We start from the raw sequence: 17,681 nt of genomic DNA, 5'->3' as shown, positions 1-17,681 counted from the left end.
AATCAGCGCTTGTTTTGTGTTGTCTGCTGCAAGTGTAGATCTCCATCTTATTGGGTGAGCTTGTTTGGTTACATTCCCCCAGTGGATCTAATTTCCAGGTGAGAAGTCGTCCCAGAAATTGCCTTCCAATTCTAATTGTTCTTTGAGTAGTGTCGTATGAATTTGGCATTAATTAAAAACAAAGCTATTAAATCTGACAGGTCTGTTTAGTTTGGTGTAGTCTGGTAAATTGCCATGCGTCATTTTAGACTTTCTCTAGTGTACTGCCATTTTGCCATCACGCTATGTTTTATTTAAAGTGCAGTTTTTTTTAAATAAATACACGTTTTTCCTCCGCATAGATACATTATTTGGGGGGCTTAAAACACAGAAATATAAAATTGTAACATTTCGTCCAGCTCGCTGCTTATGTGATGGTTTATGGAGGACATAAAATGATGGTTGATTTCACATGACTTGAGCCGGTTATTTATAGAGCCGTACCATGCGCAGATTTACTATATTAAGCAGGGTGCACACATCTAGATAATTATTTATGTTATTGAAGTTTTTAAGTCTGTGTGCTACTGTGTATATTCCTCATTTTGTGTTCAGTCTAGTATCCTGAATATAGCAAAGCCCCCACGATAGAAGTATACCAGTTTTTAAGGAATTGCAAAAACAAACTAGAGAGGTCCAGCATACACTCAATTTGTAGGATGGGGTACTATTCAAGCTTCAAATTTTCGTACCTGTGCTGTGAGCGAAGGTCCCTGTGCCAGAGACCCAAGTGTAATTCAAAGCAATAAGACTCCAGCGCTCATTAGTTCTGGTACAATGCGAGTTTATCCAGCGATCCAAAATGACAGGCAATGTTTCGACATAATGTGTGTCCTTATCAAGCCATTTTGATAAAGACACACATGGTGTCGAAACGTTGCCTGTCATTTTTGGTTGTCTGAATAAACTTGCATTGCTCCTGAACTAGTGCTAGTCTTATTGTTTCTAATTATTTGGAGTCAATTCAGGGACCAGCCATTTATAATTACGATTACCCAGAGCTGCTGAGAATTTAATTTGCTGTGGTTTAAAGGTGCAGTGCTAGATGCGTTAAAGTAACGAGTAAATTATTCTACAGGCAGTGGAGATCGCTAATGTGGTCTGACTATGCACCGTGCAATCTTTTGCGGGGTGAGCTGAAGGCAAGCTTATTGCATTGTGCAGCCTTTTCATTTTCAACCTGTCAATCACGCAGCAACTTTTTGTGAATGTCTAAAGGTTCAACAATTCTTCAAATGCCTGGCCTAATACAAGTTAAACGTGCCCATCTCTCGTGGAAAGTGTTAATTAATTTTAAGGAGTTTTAAAATGAACGACATTTGGCTCAAACAGCATCCCGCGCTGATTTAAAAAAAAAAAAAAAAAAAAATGTTAAAAAAAAAAATGGTTTCTGATCTGCAGTGCTGTTTGTAACGCATGAGGAATCCGCATCCTCTCTGCTGACCTAGATATTCAGAACCAGAATTATGTCTGCACAGTCAAACAGACAGTTCTGTCTACATTCCCACTTTAATATTTATAAAAGCAGAGCTACGTCAAACACTACAGGGACATGCCCCAATGCATTAGCCCGTAAACCGTCTTTTTTACCAGGAACTTTAATCGTGTTTATTTCATGTATGCAGCACATGCTATTGCAAAATTACATCTCTGAAATGATCAACACATTGTATTTGCCTCTTGTCCGACCTAGGAAAATGCTATATACACTGATAAAATTATTTTTTTCTGGTGGGGAGGTGTTTATAAATCCGGTGTTTGATTTATATTACACAGTCGTCTTATATTTAAAAAAAAAATAAAAAAAAAATTGCAATTTATAAAAAAAAAATAAAAAATAAAAAAAAATATTTATGGGAACAATAACTCTCAATAGACATTTAACATTTCAGCAATTTCACTGTGCAGTTGTTTGCATGTCTTTTCTCTTTTCCACGAAAACACACACACGCACACACACACGCCATATTATTTGAAAGATATGTGGAACCGCTTGCGTTTTTGTGGCGTTGGTAAATCCATCTCCCTCCTATTGCTTCTTTTCTTATAGCTGGTTTTAAACCTCCCTGCAGTCACAAATCGTTTAGGAAGGGCTCTTAAAAACCGCTGCACAAGACAATATCTTCTCTCTGCCTTCATTTAAACCATCTGCTGTTACATCTGGGAATTTTTTAGATATTTATTCTTCTAATAAACCCCACCTTTTTTATTTCCTCAAAGCACTGTATAATTGAATGAGGTTACAAAGTTGACCAACCGTGAAACCGTTGAATGAATTCTAGTATAAAATATGTATATTTTAATTTATGAATAGCTATAAAGGTTGTGGACCCGACTCCTGTGAACTGACAGTATGAGACATTTGTGTTGTGTATTTTAGTTCCCGTTTGGTTTAATATTTAAAAGGGGACTGTCACTTCTCTGGATTTTACTCCACTCAATAAAACATTGAACACTAACCTATTAGGGGTGTTCACCTTTTTTTCCACAAGATGCTCCATTGTCTTAGGCTTTGTTATGATTTTGGAATATTGTGGTTTTTTTTTTCGAGGCTTTCAGTATTGGGTGAAGCATATTTCATGATTGGCTTTCACTCTCTTTACAGACAATATTAACCGTGTTTCTGAGCAACAATGAGCAGATTCTGACTGAAGTCCCTATAAGCCCGGAGACCACATGCAGAGATGTTGTGGAATTTTGCAAGGAGCCCGGGGAAGGTGCATGTCACCTTGCAGAAGTATGGCGTGGAAACGGTAAGGAATGGATACATGTTAGAATTTGGTATGCACACCCTTAATTAAGGTTTCACGTTTATATACTAGACTTTTTTTTTGCAAACCCATATGCTTGGATCACACACATACCAGTTGATGCAATGGCAGGGATACACATCTTGTATTTGTGTTCTGTCTCATGAAGCTGAGCACCTAACCAAGTTGACGCTATGGGACTCCCAGCTCTGCTCTGGGGGAGAGCATCGAAGTATCCTTGTCCGATGCCATTCTTATATTTTATATTCTTTATGAATGATAATTGAGGTGTACTTGAATATAAAGGGACACTATAGCTACCAGAACAACTACAGCTTATTGTATTTGTTCTGGTGAGTATAGTCAGTCCCTGCAGGCTTTTTGATGTAAACACTGTATTTTCAGAGAAAATGCTGTGTTTGCAATGCTCCTTAGAGACACCTCCAGTGGTCACTACTCAGACTGCCACTGGAGGTGTTTCCTGGGGCAGTGCACTGACGTTCAGCGTCTCCACGCTCTGCATGGAGACGCTGAACTTTCCCCATAGAGATGCATTGATTCAATGCATCTCTTTGAAGAGATGCTGATTGGCTCACCTCCTACGGGAAAGCATTGGATTGACTGAGATAATCAATTCTGATGTCAACCAAGGAGGCGGATCGGGGGCAGAGCCAGCGCTGGCTGACCAACGTAGTGTTGGAAATAAGGCAAGTTTTCTTACTGTTTCATGGGGGAGGGGCAGGCCACCTAAATGGTGGCTTTTCCACTATCGGGTCAGAATACACGTTTGTGTTCCTGAGCCTATAGTGTTCGTTAAGAATAATCTTTTATATAAATATACATATATTCAATAGCAAATCGCACAGCCGCCATCACATTTCCCTGCCTGCTACACTTTGAATAGAAGAATTGTGCGGCTTGAAACATAAACTAAGGTCTGGTATTTAGGAAGTAAAACCATTAAAAAGCTCAGTTTTTAGGAGCTTGTATAGTGAATAATTCTGCGAAATTAAGCCATTGATTTGCTGTTGATTACAGAGATCCTAAAATGCACTGAATTGGTGAAGGCATGTGGCTGGTTATCCTGCTCCCATTGACACAAATTACATTTGTAACATATAGGATAATTAGAATTTTATTAGGTTTATTTATTTTAACTGACTTTTTTTTATTTATTATTCTTAATTTTTGTATGTGCAAATAAGTAACAGACAAGCTTGCAGGGCCACGACAGCAACTGCAGGCATATTCGTAGCATTTCAATGAGTGGCATATGATACAGCGCTTTTTTCTTTTTAGACATGAGAACAACAAGTTGTGTTTCATTAGTAGTGATTAGTGAGTATACTAGGCTAGACACCTGGCACCCTGACTTGGTACCTCCGTTAATGGATGCTCTTAGTGCTTCCTGAGGACTCCAAGCACTCTGGCAGACACCACAATCACCGAATCCGAGAAAACTTTTAAATTCTCCCAAGCATATGAATGCTGTAGACCATTGAATAGGAACCATACGAATAGGCTTGTACTCCTAGCAGTCAACTGGAACAGCATGCAATAAATCCTTCCCCCAATAATGAGACGACACATCACTTTGAGGGTAAAACAGGAACTCTGGACTGGCTCATCCAGCCTGGCTTTTATTTCCAACTCACACATACAGGCCACACCCAGGGGGAGGCATAAAAGAACCAATGACATAGATGTTACCTCCCACACATCCCCTCCCCTTAGTGTGACACATAATCCCATTATGCATACAGTGTAAAATATACTTTTACACAACTTTCATAACTTTAAAACCATACATCACATTCACATAAAAATACATATCCACAATCAATCCATTCAGGGGAACAACATATTAAAAAATGGCATGAATCCGACCAGGGGTTCAAAAGTTACTAAAAGTATCTTTTGTTCCTTTCTGGCTGGCAGAAAAACATCCCCACAATGCACCCTGGTTTCCTCCCTTCTGCCCTGGAGTTAATTGGAGAAGTAATCCAATTACCCAGGACTAAAGGCAGACTCCATTAACCACATGGTTGCAAAACAACATAAAACACTTTAAAATACATAAAGTCACATTTACACATAACACACAGACATTTCACCTATCCCCAGATAGCTGGGATCTGCACGCACAAAACTACCGAATAGCGCGCAGATCCTACTCACACAGTACAATTGCCATGGAGCTAAAGTCTTTCCCATAGTCTTTCATTATATGAATAGGCTCCATGGTATGGCTATCTGGGGTATCACATTCCCATAAAGTCTGGTCCATAGTCCAAAGGCAAGAGGCGGGCAATCAGCCCCCTCCAAGGACACGTGGCGAGGTCGGTTTCGCCACAACATGCATATAACATTCCTTGGTGCTCCTAGGGTTAAAAGTATGTGGCATTGTATTCTTGAGTGGGTTAAACAGTTATATTTCAAGCTAAGACATGCGTCAAGATGATAAGATTGACATTTTATATTTAAATTGAGGGCTAACGAGTGTGGTTCTAAGTATGTACTGTTTAGTGTTTTGACATGTAGTTTTGCCAGCGTTTGTCCTATATTGCCTCTTTTCCACTGAGCGGATCGGTTCGGTACGGTTCGCTATTTTGGGTGTTTCCATTATGAATGTGGTCCATACAAGCGAACCGTACCGATCCATTCAGGGTTCTGCTTCAGATGTAGGGCCATAGAAAATGGAACGGTTCGGTTAGGGCGGAACTACTATACAATCCATTGATTGGTGGACAGGAAGAGCCTTTTTTTCTAAACCCTGCATGGCCCTGAAGGTCTGACTTGCAGTGGAAACGCTCACCAGAATGGGCTGGTCCATTCTAAACCTTCCAAACTGTACCAACCCGAACCGATCCGCTCAGTGGAAACGAGGCATTAGTGTTAAAACAGTATTAGGTTATCACACATGATTTTACTACACAGCACATATAACGTATAACAGTTGCCTCAGTTGATAATAGATTAATTAAATAACAAGCATTAGTAAGATAGAGAGGTGGATAGAGCGAAGAGATGTGATGTAGCATGTGTGCCACGGAGGATCCATAAGTCTCTTATGGGTAAGTGGGGCAGGCAGTAGAGACTGGTGCCCAGCTGAGAGCTCATATAGTATAGTCATCCTACCCCTTGCATGGGGAATGCATAGTCCCGAACGGCCTTCTGAGCGTTTGGATCCACTGTAGCGCAGCAGGACGAGGGATACCTCCAGTCCTTGGCATGCAAGAGGGTGTGTATCTCTGGACCGCCTCCTCTAGAACTTCTGGTCAGGTCTGTGGGTCTCTTGTTGGGCCGAAGCTTGGTGGTTTGTATGAGTTTGGACGGCTTGTTCATGCTTGAGAAGGTGGTGGTCTGTGGCTGGAGCCGCGTGAGTCTGCACTCTTGCTGTAGGTATCGCTTTCGGCGGCGCCATTTTCGCATTCCCTTCTATCTGCGGGGTGTGCTTCGTGGCCGAGGGTGTGAGGAGAGTGCCGTCGGTAGGTGCCCTTTCAGAGTTTGTGCCCAAGCCAGCCGTTCTGCCATTTTCGTCCAGAAGGCTGCAAATGTGGCCTCCAGCCGCGTGAGGATGTCGGGCCAATATGCTTTATCTTGTGGCTCTGGGGCATTTGCTGCCATTTCGGGTTCGGTAAGCGCTGCTTGTGTGTGCTTCCCCCAGGGCTGTTGGGATCTGTCAGGTACCAGGATGACCCCCACCGGTCCATAGGGGGGGGGGGGGGGGGAACTGGGGTCCGATCGCCAGCTGTTTGCCTTTGAGGGCAGCCGGGGAGCGGCTGTCTCCCCAGTGCCATGCAGGTTTGTGGGCCACAGTTGTCTCTCCGATGATTGTTGCAGGGATGGCATCTTGTTTGGTGTCATTGTGAGTCCCGCTAGTTCACCTCTCGATTGGTGACACTTTTGAGTTGTTTGCGGGCCATTTGTGGCCTGTATGCAGCGATTATTGCCTCGATAAGCGGGAGCCATGCTGTTTTGCATCCTCTCTGTTCAGTAGCTAGGCCCCGCCCCATTTTAACCGACTTTTAAGCAGCACCTGTCAAATCTCAAATTCGGATAGTCTCCATTCCGGTACGTAAAATGTTATATGAATAAATCGTTACTGGAATTTACTCGACTATCTCCTAAAAGGCACGGCATGTCATGCAAATTAAAGGGGCATGCTAAGTAACACGGTAGTGGTACTGATTTAAAGAATCTGTGGGGGTGGAGCCCCTACTCCCCCACTTGTGTCAAACCAGGTTTCAATGCATTGACTAATACTATGGGTTACCTGCTAAAACTGAGGGTTAACGATGGGCTCAGAATGCTGAGCTAACATTCCATCTACAGGGACCAATTATGGGTGTGTTTTCAATACTGGCTGTATTATGTTTCATGGCAGATATTTGCCATAGCCAAGTTTCTATTTTAGCTGTCCATAGGAGTCCCGATGTGCACATTATGTAACCAGCAAGTGGCATATATTGAGTCAGCTTACTGAACACGGTATCTAATGTACGGTCCAGTGTTTTGAAAAGCTGCATCTGGTTTAAAAAGTATTGATTCCAATCCCCCACACCTATAGGTACCGCTTTTTGGTGGCTTGGACTTAGGGACATTTCTGAAAGGTGCTTATGAAAACCCACGGTGGCAGAATTGTTTTTAAAAATGGTACTGCTCCACCATATCAAGAAAAATCTGAATCAATAACTCGAAAAGTATTTAGAAAATTAGGCAGACCAGATGGTCCAAATGATTCTTATCTGGCGTCGCATTCAATGTTTCTATGAATGGAGCGAATTCTCTATTAACTAGCTGTTCATTGACGTTTGTTTTAAAGATTGCAATGACTTTAGACCACTCACAAAGTGGCAAAATAAAGTGTGCCAGCAACAGTTTGTTTTTGTCATGAATAAGCTGAATAAGAATCTATAGTGTGCTTTCTTTTCCCGCCTGTGAATTTAGAGGGGAAGGGGTTAAATTCTAAAATTAGCGACTTGCTGTTTTGTTCTATTACTAATCGTTCAGTAATTTTTCCCTTTAAAATAGCAAGATGTAGATGCATAATGAGCGGAATCTAATAATCCTTGCTCTGTTGCCTCGGCAATAAGGGACACTTTAGTTAACAGAATCAGAAGGGCCTGGCACCATGCGGCTCCCCATCCTCCTCTGGAGGCGTTTAATGCTTTTTAAAGTTTGTCAGCGCTTGCGGCTTCAGCTTCCAGATGTTTGATGCTGAAACGAATTAACACGCACATCGTTTAGGAAGAGTTCGAGTCTGCTTCCTGACAAAATCCTCAAAAAAAAAAAAAGTAAAATTTTAAAGAGGTTGACTGACTAGAAATTATAATTTTTTTTTAATTTTGCTCTTTGGTTCCAAACCGATGATTCATTCTCGCCTTGGATTTTTACTCGTAATAAATATTGTTTGAGGCTCTGTGGCTGATCACAGGCAGACAGCTGTTAATGTTTGCGATAAGCACACCATGTCAAGGTCATTAAAGACCTTTTATTTCCAGTGAGCCGACAATCCGCAGCCATATGTATTTTATTTTAGAGCTGCCAATGCATCATTTCATGTATGCAACACTTATTCTGCTGCTCTCGTATCTGGGGCAAAGCACCACGGATTTTCTCAAGGTCACGCTTGGCGTCTTACTTTTACAAATCTTTGCCTGCCTGCATTTTTCCTGAAATACTGTACTATCTTTTGTTTCCTGTAATCCTTTCTCAATGCATATTACTCAGTCATTGGCACTAGATTAGGGTGGAATGTTAGAGAAGAAGAAGGGGGAAAAATACCTAGCTTGAAATTGTAAATCGTATGTTGAAAGGGATTTTTGTTTTTTATATTGAGCACATTTTTTTATTTTTTTTTAAATTTAAGAGATATTTTTAAAGGGTTCTAAATGTAACTTTAAAAGACTCCAGTGGTTTTTTAAAGTAATGGCGCTCCGATAAGCCATGAGACTGGTTGTGTAAAAGCCCAATTTAGAAAAACACAAAACAAAACAAAAAAAACCTGGGTAATTGGAGCTACAAGGAAAGTAAGGAGGAAAAAAGGACCTGACTGAGATCATAGCAGTATTTTGATTGGCTTGATACTTTGTCAGTCCGTACTGTAAATGCTGCTTACAGACCACTGTGGCCGGTGTTTTTTTTGCGTCTGTAATATATAATGCATGAAAAAAAATAAATACAAAATTATAAAATTGACCACATTTAAACCTTTTTGCATTTGCTGCAAATCCTCAAGTTGCGCATGGTCTGCACTCTGCAGCGACCTGTCTCCCAAACCACAAAGCCACGTCTTCATGGGCACAGCAAGTGTTTCTGGGAGTTGTATTTCAATTGTCACCCTTCTCCTGTAGAAAGGTAACCATTGAAATAAACCTCCCAGAAACCGAAGTGTCATGTCATCATTATGTGTTGTTAATTTCCTGTAAGGAACAAATGTTTTGTTATACACTTATATGTGCTTCTGCTGTCAGGGATAGGCTCCAAATAATGACACATGCTTTGAACATGTTTATACTCCTTATAATTTTACTCCTAGTTTCACTGTGCCATGTATCCTCTATACGGAAGATAATACTTCTTTTAATTGATTTATTTAGAGCGTCCTTTGCCTTTTGACCATCTGATGTTCGAGCACCTGCAGAAGTGGGGCCCTCGCAGAGAAGAGGTGAAATTTTTCCTCCGACATGAAGAATTTCCATCTGAAAATAATGAGCAGGGTAAGTAAATGTTGCACTATGGAAACATGCGGAGAACCGATAAATGCTTGAAATACCTGCCCTGATTACAGACATGATACATCTTGGCAAAGCCAGTGTCGGTATACATCTCATAACTAATCATCTGTCCACTGGTAGGAGGTATCCGGCCTCGGGCACACAATTATTTTATTTGTTTTGTAACGTTCATTAATGCCTAAAATCTTTACATCTACCTTGAGGCCATGCCATAAAGTACAAAATATTGTTAGTTAGTGTGATCTGGTATGCAGAAATTCCTCTTTAGTCAGACAGTTGAAACCTGGTATAATATCCACTCCTAAAATTATGCTTAAGGCTTGAAATATTTCTTTCCACTCCCATCTTTGTTGGCGTTCACTCCCACCATGTGTTGAATCAATAAACAAAGAGTGATGGTATCTGCTTGACTTATTTAACCCCTTTAAGGCCCACATTCATAATCTCCTTAATCACGTTAAGGACCCTGTGCAGCTTTATATGCAGCTGTGAATCTTTAAATTAATGGGCCTTTCCATTGTTATAACTGATCTTCATAGGTTGGTTCGTTATGATGGAATTATTTTCTCAAGTATTCAACGATTGGGTATTTTCACCTTGGTGTCAGTAGCAATATTAGAAACTATTGCTCTAGGGGTAGAGTAGGTACTGAATGGACATTGCAATTTCTATATTTTAGATTTTAACAGAATGCTAAGTGTTTTCAAACTTTTGTTCAAATGTACACATGTATTGTGTTTGAAGTTGTTTTACAGAGCTAATCAGAAACCATCTAATTTCAGATGAATATATTTGAACATTGCAAGTAAACATTGCAGTTATTTGTATCCTATGTGGTAGTTCTGCTGTGGGTTCCCTTGGTTCCCATTTTTCATACAATTCTCTGCTGACATCCGTCGGTTGTTATTGAGGGACGTAGTGGTGGCTTCTTTAAGTTGGAGCTCTAAGTGCAGTCTGGAACTCTTGTTGACAGACGCTCTTTTCCTCCAACTTCTGAATGCAGAAGTGCTGGCTCACTTTTGACTCCATAAAGTAGTTTATTCAAAGAGGATATGGCCAACATGCTTGCATGCAGGGTTGTCCGTGAAGCTAGCCGGACCCTCTCATGACAGCCCTTCAGTAGACCACTTTAAATTTGCTGAGTGCTCCGTTCCTAAAGCACCGTTGTGTGTTATGCACCCTCTGCGTGCCTTTTGAAGAGCTGACCTTTTGGTTTTCCCAGAGATGGGACAACAGAAATCAAAAAAAGGAAGCAATACAAGACCCCAAAATCTTGATAGTACCATGGAATGTGGAATGATTAGGAGATCTTGCTAAACATGTTGGCTGAAAAACACATTGCTTAAACTGCTTCAAGAAGTTGTCCCCAAATTTACGGTTTTAGTATAATCACCTTTAATGGGGCGACTGTGAGTGCGGGAGTTGGGACTCAACCTAAAGAGTCCAATCAGGACTTCTAATACATCTCGGGAAAATACAAACTTCAAATACACCTGGGTGAAAATGCAAACCCAGATCATACGTTTTTAAATTGTCTTGCTGCTCTAAAAACCTATATTTATACAAGATTAACAATCTGTGCACACTTACGGAAAACTGTAGTCACTGATCTCATGATGTAAATCATTCAAGAATATTTAAGTACAGAAAAGTATACTTTTTTTTTTTTACTCTAACAAGGTCTGGTTGATGGTTTTCAAGACATGGTCTGAGGTCAGTTTTATTAATCAAAATATGTGAAAATGTAACCAGATACACAAAGATGAATAATGCATACGTGTGCTACACTTGAAAATACTCTATTAAACCTGTCATTTCCTCTATAAGGCATTGCACAAAGGTGAATAGGGTATTACAAACGTTACCCTTTAAGTCTATTACTCACACATAATCCAGTTAAAAGGCTTAGGTGGCTTCCAGGATTTCTGTAAACACGTCTGTTCAGGCAGTCACCTCTGTGTTCATCCACCATGTGTCAGTCCAAAATCTTTATATCCCGCAGCAACCTGAGTTACCGCTATTGTCCTCTTAATGTTTAGTGAATAAAGACCCCTTTTTAAAAACTGGTTATTTGAAGGGGTGAAGCCTGGCAGTCAGTAAGGCATTTCTAAACGTGTGCAGTAATGAGCTGTGTCTTGCATCTTTCCAAATCACATTATCCTTAGCTGCAGTATAGCACTGAAAAATCGTGCTCAAAGTGGGAGCTGTCGTTTCTTTGGACATAACACAATTTCGAGATCACAAATCAGAATAGTATTAAAAACACATGGCCTCTCTGGGCTTCCATACACTCGAGTTCAGTCCAAGCACTCGTTGCATTGGGGAAGGAGATGCAGAAGCATTATTTAATTTCTCCTCCACTTACCGTGTATAATGACTTGAAATGACAGCACCTATAACTGTGTATAATAGGGAGCCAACATAGAGGCGTCCCGTTCCAGGATAGAGTATGGTTTATTTCTACATTTTATTTTATTTTATTTTTAAGACGTCACAGGGACAATTCATAATATAGCGTATAAACAAACATAATATTTTTTTTTTGTTAATCTTTTTATTTGGGTTTTGTCAAAATGATGGAGCACATTGTGGGCACGCAGGCCCTTCTCAACATCGTTGTATAAAACAGGCTTAACAGAGAAACAATGCAAATACATATGTTGGGCCAGTTAACATACTTTTCTAGGTAACATGTAACGTCAGTTTACATCCGGTGATAAGAAACATAAACCATAATTGTTTCCTTCAAGTGAAAGCTCTTCGTGTGTATTGTAAGGAACCTTATGCGTACATACATCTATTCAATATACATGAGATTGCGGGTGTGGTGGGGTGTGGAGATCTTTGGAGAGTATGAATACAGAAGTGTCATTCTTTCACATTACTATCGTCTTATGGTGAGTGTTTGAGTTGGAGAGTGGGGTTGTGTGTTGAGTCCTGCGAGGTAGCAGGAGTGAATCATGGTGTGTTGTGGTCCCCATGTAGCGCGGGGTTAGTGGGTGTGGGGGGGGGGGGGGGGGGGAGTTGGGCCTCTCATGGCCTGTAGAGGCCGTTATGAGTAACAAACATAATATTAAAAATCCTGGGAAAATGACGGCTCCCATTTAAACAGTTACTGTAATAAGAGTCTATGTGAGCACAGGGGGAGGGGAATGTTTAGTACTAAGTTATAGTAACTTCTGTTTAACGAGATGAAATAATGAAAAATATTCTGTGTGTCGGGAATCACAATGCATCTGGTGACTCATTGCATAGCATTGTTTGGAAGTCATCCCGACCTGGTGGGTTCCAGCATCCTACGGCTGACACCCTTCTGTTTAAGTTTGGTTCAAAAGAGATGGGAAGTGTGACTTCTGGGAAGCCATCAAATAGCGAGGGGAAATACACGGTACTTAGAATCTATAGGATTAACAATAAATGAGCTGAGATACCACCCACACTACAGGACACGCCGAGTACCATAACCACTCATTCTTATTTACTGGAATCGCATAATTCAAGTACTTTACGTTGATATGTTTTCCTTTCACATACATAGTGAATGTTTTTGTATTTTATGAGTTTTTTGTATTTCTCTAGTAAATTTAATATTTGTAGTATTTCTTCAGTAAAACAAGCAATTATTTTCTTTGTATAGCTTATAGTGCAAGAAGGTATCCCTGGCCCTGTACATTGTAGCTGCTGTGTCATAGATTTCTGAGCCTGAGACCCAAACTTACGCAAAACAATAAGCCCACTTTTGCTAGATGTGTCCGGTTATTGGCTCCAGCAACAGGTCCCTGGGTATGAAATGACTGGCAAATTGGACTCTGCAAGTCTGCAGAATTAATAGATACCCTATAGTCAGTCACAGAGTGACAAATCACAGGACTCTCCCGTTGGTGGCACATTGGACTTGCAAGTCTACAGAATTAATAGATACCCTATAGTCGGTCACAGTGCCAAATCACAGGACTGTCCCGTTGGTGGCACATTGGACTCGGCAAGTCTGCAGAATTAATAGATACCCTATAGAGAGTGACAGAGTGCCAAATCACATGTTCACCATTACTGTTATAGATGGAGCATAACTTCTTTTTGAACCAAGCAAGTTCCCAGTATGTTGTAGGTTTGCTGTAACACTTCAAAGTACTTGTCTCTGTAGCTATTATGAGACATCAAATTCTGATAATCGCCTTGTTTTGTTTTCTGTCCCCCCTGATATGAAATACTGTTTTGTTTTGTTTTGTTTTTCTTTTGAGGTTTATTTACTATACACAGTAGGGAAATATAAAGCTAATTGTAAGATGTAGACTAAAATATCCAAGCTATGACTACAGCAGAGTTAAAATAGTTTTTCTAAATCCTCTCTTTGCTTGAAGTGTTACTCCAACCCTTTTAGAGGGGGGGCCTGTCTGGTTTTATATGCCCACTCTCCGACTTGCAAATAAAATCATTTTACTTACCTAGAAGCAAGCCCCAGGTGCAAATACAGGCGCTGATCATCCACGCCCCTCTGGTGTTACTGGGGCCCTGCGCAGTCGAATCACAAGCTTCTCATAGAGTGCATACGCGCTCCTGGCGGGCCAGGTAAGGGAGGAAGTAGAGAGGAAGGAAGGGTTTCATATTTTTGAATATGCACAGAATTGCCATTGGCAGCGGAGAACAAGGTTCTGTCTGCTAATGTCACGTGTGCTGGGTGTGTAACTAGCCCCCAGCACGCAATTAAAAATATCTGTGTGTGCATTGTACCAAGCAGAAACACTGCACATACATACTGCTGCCAATGTGATATCTTCAAGTCACTGAAGTGGTCATGGTGGTTGGTGTAACCCTTTAAATTTTACATTCCTATTTTTATTTCACTTAAGTTTGTTGCTTACTGAATAACCCCCATTGTATCATTGAATCTTTTGCCTGCCTGCAATGTGATCGCTAAACTGACTGCTCAGATACGTGATTCCATTCTCATGGGCCTTTTCTGATGCAAACTGAAACTAAACAGATATTTTTGCTTGAAAAAAATATAATTATCAGACGTTAGAATATTTTAATTAATGTCATTTCTCCCCAGGTGCTCGTCCGACAACAAATCAGCGAAATGGGGTGACTGGAGAGAAACGCCTTGAAAATGGGGTATGTTTTTCAAACTCTCCAATGTCTCATTTTATGTTGTAACTGTAATTATTGTACAATTTCATGGGCTTCAGACATGGTTACCCAGAGGGCTGAAAATGTTCACTTTTCTTTGGCGAACACATTTTGGAAAACAAAACCATCTCACACACAACACGTGGGGCTTGAACCCCTATACACAATAAGGAACCCCTATACACAATAAGGAACCCCTATACACAATAGGGAGTCCACCCGCACAAAACTGTGCCTCTGCTGCGTTGTGCTGGTCAGAACTAGTGGGTTACAGCTCCAGGCTCTTAATCAATCTGCAAGAAACCAGGTGTGTTGTTAGCACACCACTTGTGCATTCCCTGCGTTTTTACAGAAAAAGAACAAACGTGATCACAGCACCTAAAGCGTTTATGAATCACTGTATCACCTGGAAACATATGTAGTGAAATTGATATTGATAGTACAGAAAACAAAGTATGTATACAAAATACCTAAAGTCAGGTGAATATATATATAGATGAGATCTGGTGAACATATATTAAATAATAAAAGCTTAGTAGTAGTCTAATAAGATATGCTCCTATTTATATAAAATTATATAACAAACCAGTCGTTATGCACAGGTATTGTTTCAAATATATTTATGTGTGAGCTTTATTAATTATGGCTCTTAATATATGAGAACTTTCCCCCGATGATCTATTTCATGTTATATACTCAAAAGATTCCTCCTCATGGGGTGTATCTCATACATCTATAGGGTGTAAATCTTCATACACCAACTATGGTCCCCTCAGGAAGCACTCGGTGTGAAAGCTTGTAGTGCTCTCCGGGGATATCAAGTAACTCTGAGGATATAGACTGTAAAAAAGTTAGTAGATAAAGGGTAGAGTGTGAAGAATCAATGAACCAGCTACAACGGAATGGTGGCAGTAGAGGTAAATTAATTAAATAGCCTCTCTCCCTGGTAAACTAACTAGACAGAGATAGGAGCAGGAAATGGAGAGAATCATAGCCACATCCTAAACAAAAAAAGTACTAGGCAAACAAAGTGCCGTGCCAAGTGTCCATATCCCAGGAAAAACACACACACACAGACACACCACATGTAAACATTCCCTACGTTGACACACCGCATGTAAACATTCCCTGCGTTTACACACAGACACACCACATGTAAACATTCCCTGCGTTAACACACACACACCGCTTGTAAACATTCCCTGCGTTTACACACCGGCACACTGCATGTAAATGGATGGTTGGATGGCTGCCTTGTTAGCTGATTGTATTGCTGGCTGTCTTGTTGAATGGTTAAATGCTGGTAGCTCCTTATGGAGTCTGCAGTCTGCACATTCTCAGCAGCTTCCCTGCAGGCTCAGTTTGTGGAGGGGACAGAGCTATGAAGTCAGATCCCATCTCTGCCTCTCTCCGTGACTGTGCGGGCACCAGAACAAGATGGCCAACCTCCCAACTAATGGGAATAATGACTGCTAGAGCTGTGGGGGCAACAGAGGCCAGGAAGATAAATATAAAGTACACTGTGGGGCCCCACAATAATTGCCATTATAAAATCCACTGTACCAGTACTGGCTGTACCCCTGCGATGGTGTCCCTGGGCATGCCAGGTTTTATGAGAGTTATAGTATAACACCACTTGTAGTGCCAAGATTAAAGATCACAGACATCCCTGCTCTATACAGTAATGATACAGGGGAGAGATCTTAACTTATTGTTAATTTTGCAAAGCAGGGAGTGTAAACGAAAATATTTCACTCCTTCGTCCAGGAATGTATCACGCTGAGAATAAAGCGTGAACGTTGAGGGAGAGTGTAAGATCATGCCCCTGACATGTTTGTTGTTTTAGCAGGAACACAGTTGGGATGTGACCTCTGTAACTATAACTGAAATGTAATCACATCCCACACTTCCCAACATTTCAAATGGACAAAGAGGGACACTTTATTTTAGGGGTGTAATGGTATGGCCAGGGGCTGGAGGTTCTGAGAAATTTTAGGTGACTTACTAATAATTTGTGGAACTAAAGTATAATTAGAAGAAGAACAATGTGTCTTATGTACACAGACTAATTTCTAAACACATTTATTGTAGTTTAAAGACACATTACTGGGAGTATTATTTCTGTGGAGCTCTGTTATACACTCAGACACATTACTGGGAGTATTATTGCTTTGGAGCTCTGTTATACACTCAGACACATTACTGGGAGTATTATTGCTGCAGAGCTCTGTTATACACTCAGACCCATTACTGGGAGTATTATTGCTGTGGATCTCTGTTATACACTCACACACATTACTGGAAGTATTATTGCTGTGGAGCTCTGTTATACACTCAGACACATTACTGGAAGTATTATTTCTGTGGAGCTCTGTTATACACTCAGATACATTACTGGGAGTATTATTGCTTTGGAGCTCTGTTATACACTCAGACACATTACTGGGAGTATTATTGCTGTGGACCTCTGTTATACACTCAGACACATTACTGGGAGTATTAATGCTGGGGAGCTCTGTTATACACTCAGACACATTACTGGGAGTATTATTGCTGTGGAGCTCTGTTATACACTCAGACACATTACTGGGAGTATTATTACTGTGGAGCTCTGTTATACACTCAGACACATTACTGGGAGTATTATTGCTGTGGAGCTCTGTTATACACTCAGACACATTACTGGAAGTATTATTTCTGTGGAGCTCTGTTATACACTCAGATACATTACTGGGAGTATTATTGCTTTGGAGCTCTGTTATACACAGACACATTACTGGGAGTATTATTGCTTTGGAGCTCTGTTATACACTCAGACACATTACTGGGAGTATTATTGCTGTGGAGCTCTGTTATACACTCACACATTACTAGGAGTATTATTGCTGTGGGGCTCTGTTATACATTCAGACACATTACTGGGCGTATTATTGCTGTGGAGCTCCATTATACATTCAGACACATTACTGGGAGTATTATTGCTGTGGGGCTCTGTTATACATTCAGACACATTACTGGGCGT

At 40.7% G+C, this 17,681-nt stretch overlaps 1 protein-coding gene across 5 annotated transcripts in view; it reads left to right on the top strand.

The window, feature by feature from the left end:
- The window catches only part of PPP1R13B (protein phosphatase 1 regulatory subunit 13B), an 87,789-nt gene that overhangs the window by 21,105 nt on the left and 49,003 nt on the right, over positions 1-17,681 (top strand). For all 5 annotated transcript variants that reach the window (XM_063439184.1, XM_063439183.1, XM_063439182.1 and 2 more), the window contains exons 2-4: positions 2,645-2,792; positions 9,392-9,511; positions 14,583-14,644. In XM_063439184.1, coding sequence (XP_063295254.1) covers positions 2,645-2,792; positions 9,392-9,511; positions 14,583-14,644 — 330 coding nt within the window. The remainder of the gene's footprint in view (positions 1-2,644; positions 2,793-9,391; positions 9,512-14,582; positions 14,645-17,681) is intronic.

This window comes from Pelobates fuscus, chromosome 13 (assembly GCF_036172605.1).
Source record: "Pelobates fuscus isolate aPelFus1 chromosome 13, aPelFus1.pri, whole genome shotgun sequence".
NCBI classification, from domain to species: Eukaryota; Metazoa; Chordata; class Amphibia; order Anura; family Pelobatidae; genus Pelobates; species Pelobates fuscus.
This window is presented reverse-complemented; position numbering and strand designations above follow the sequence as displayed.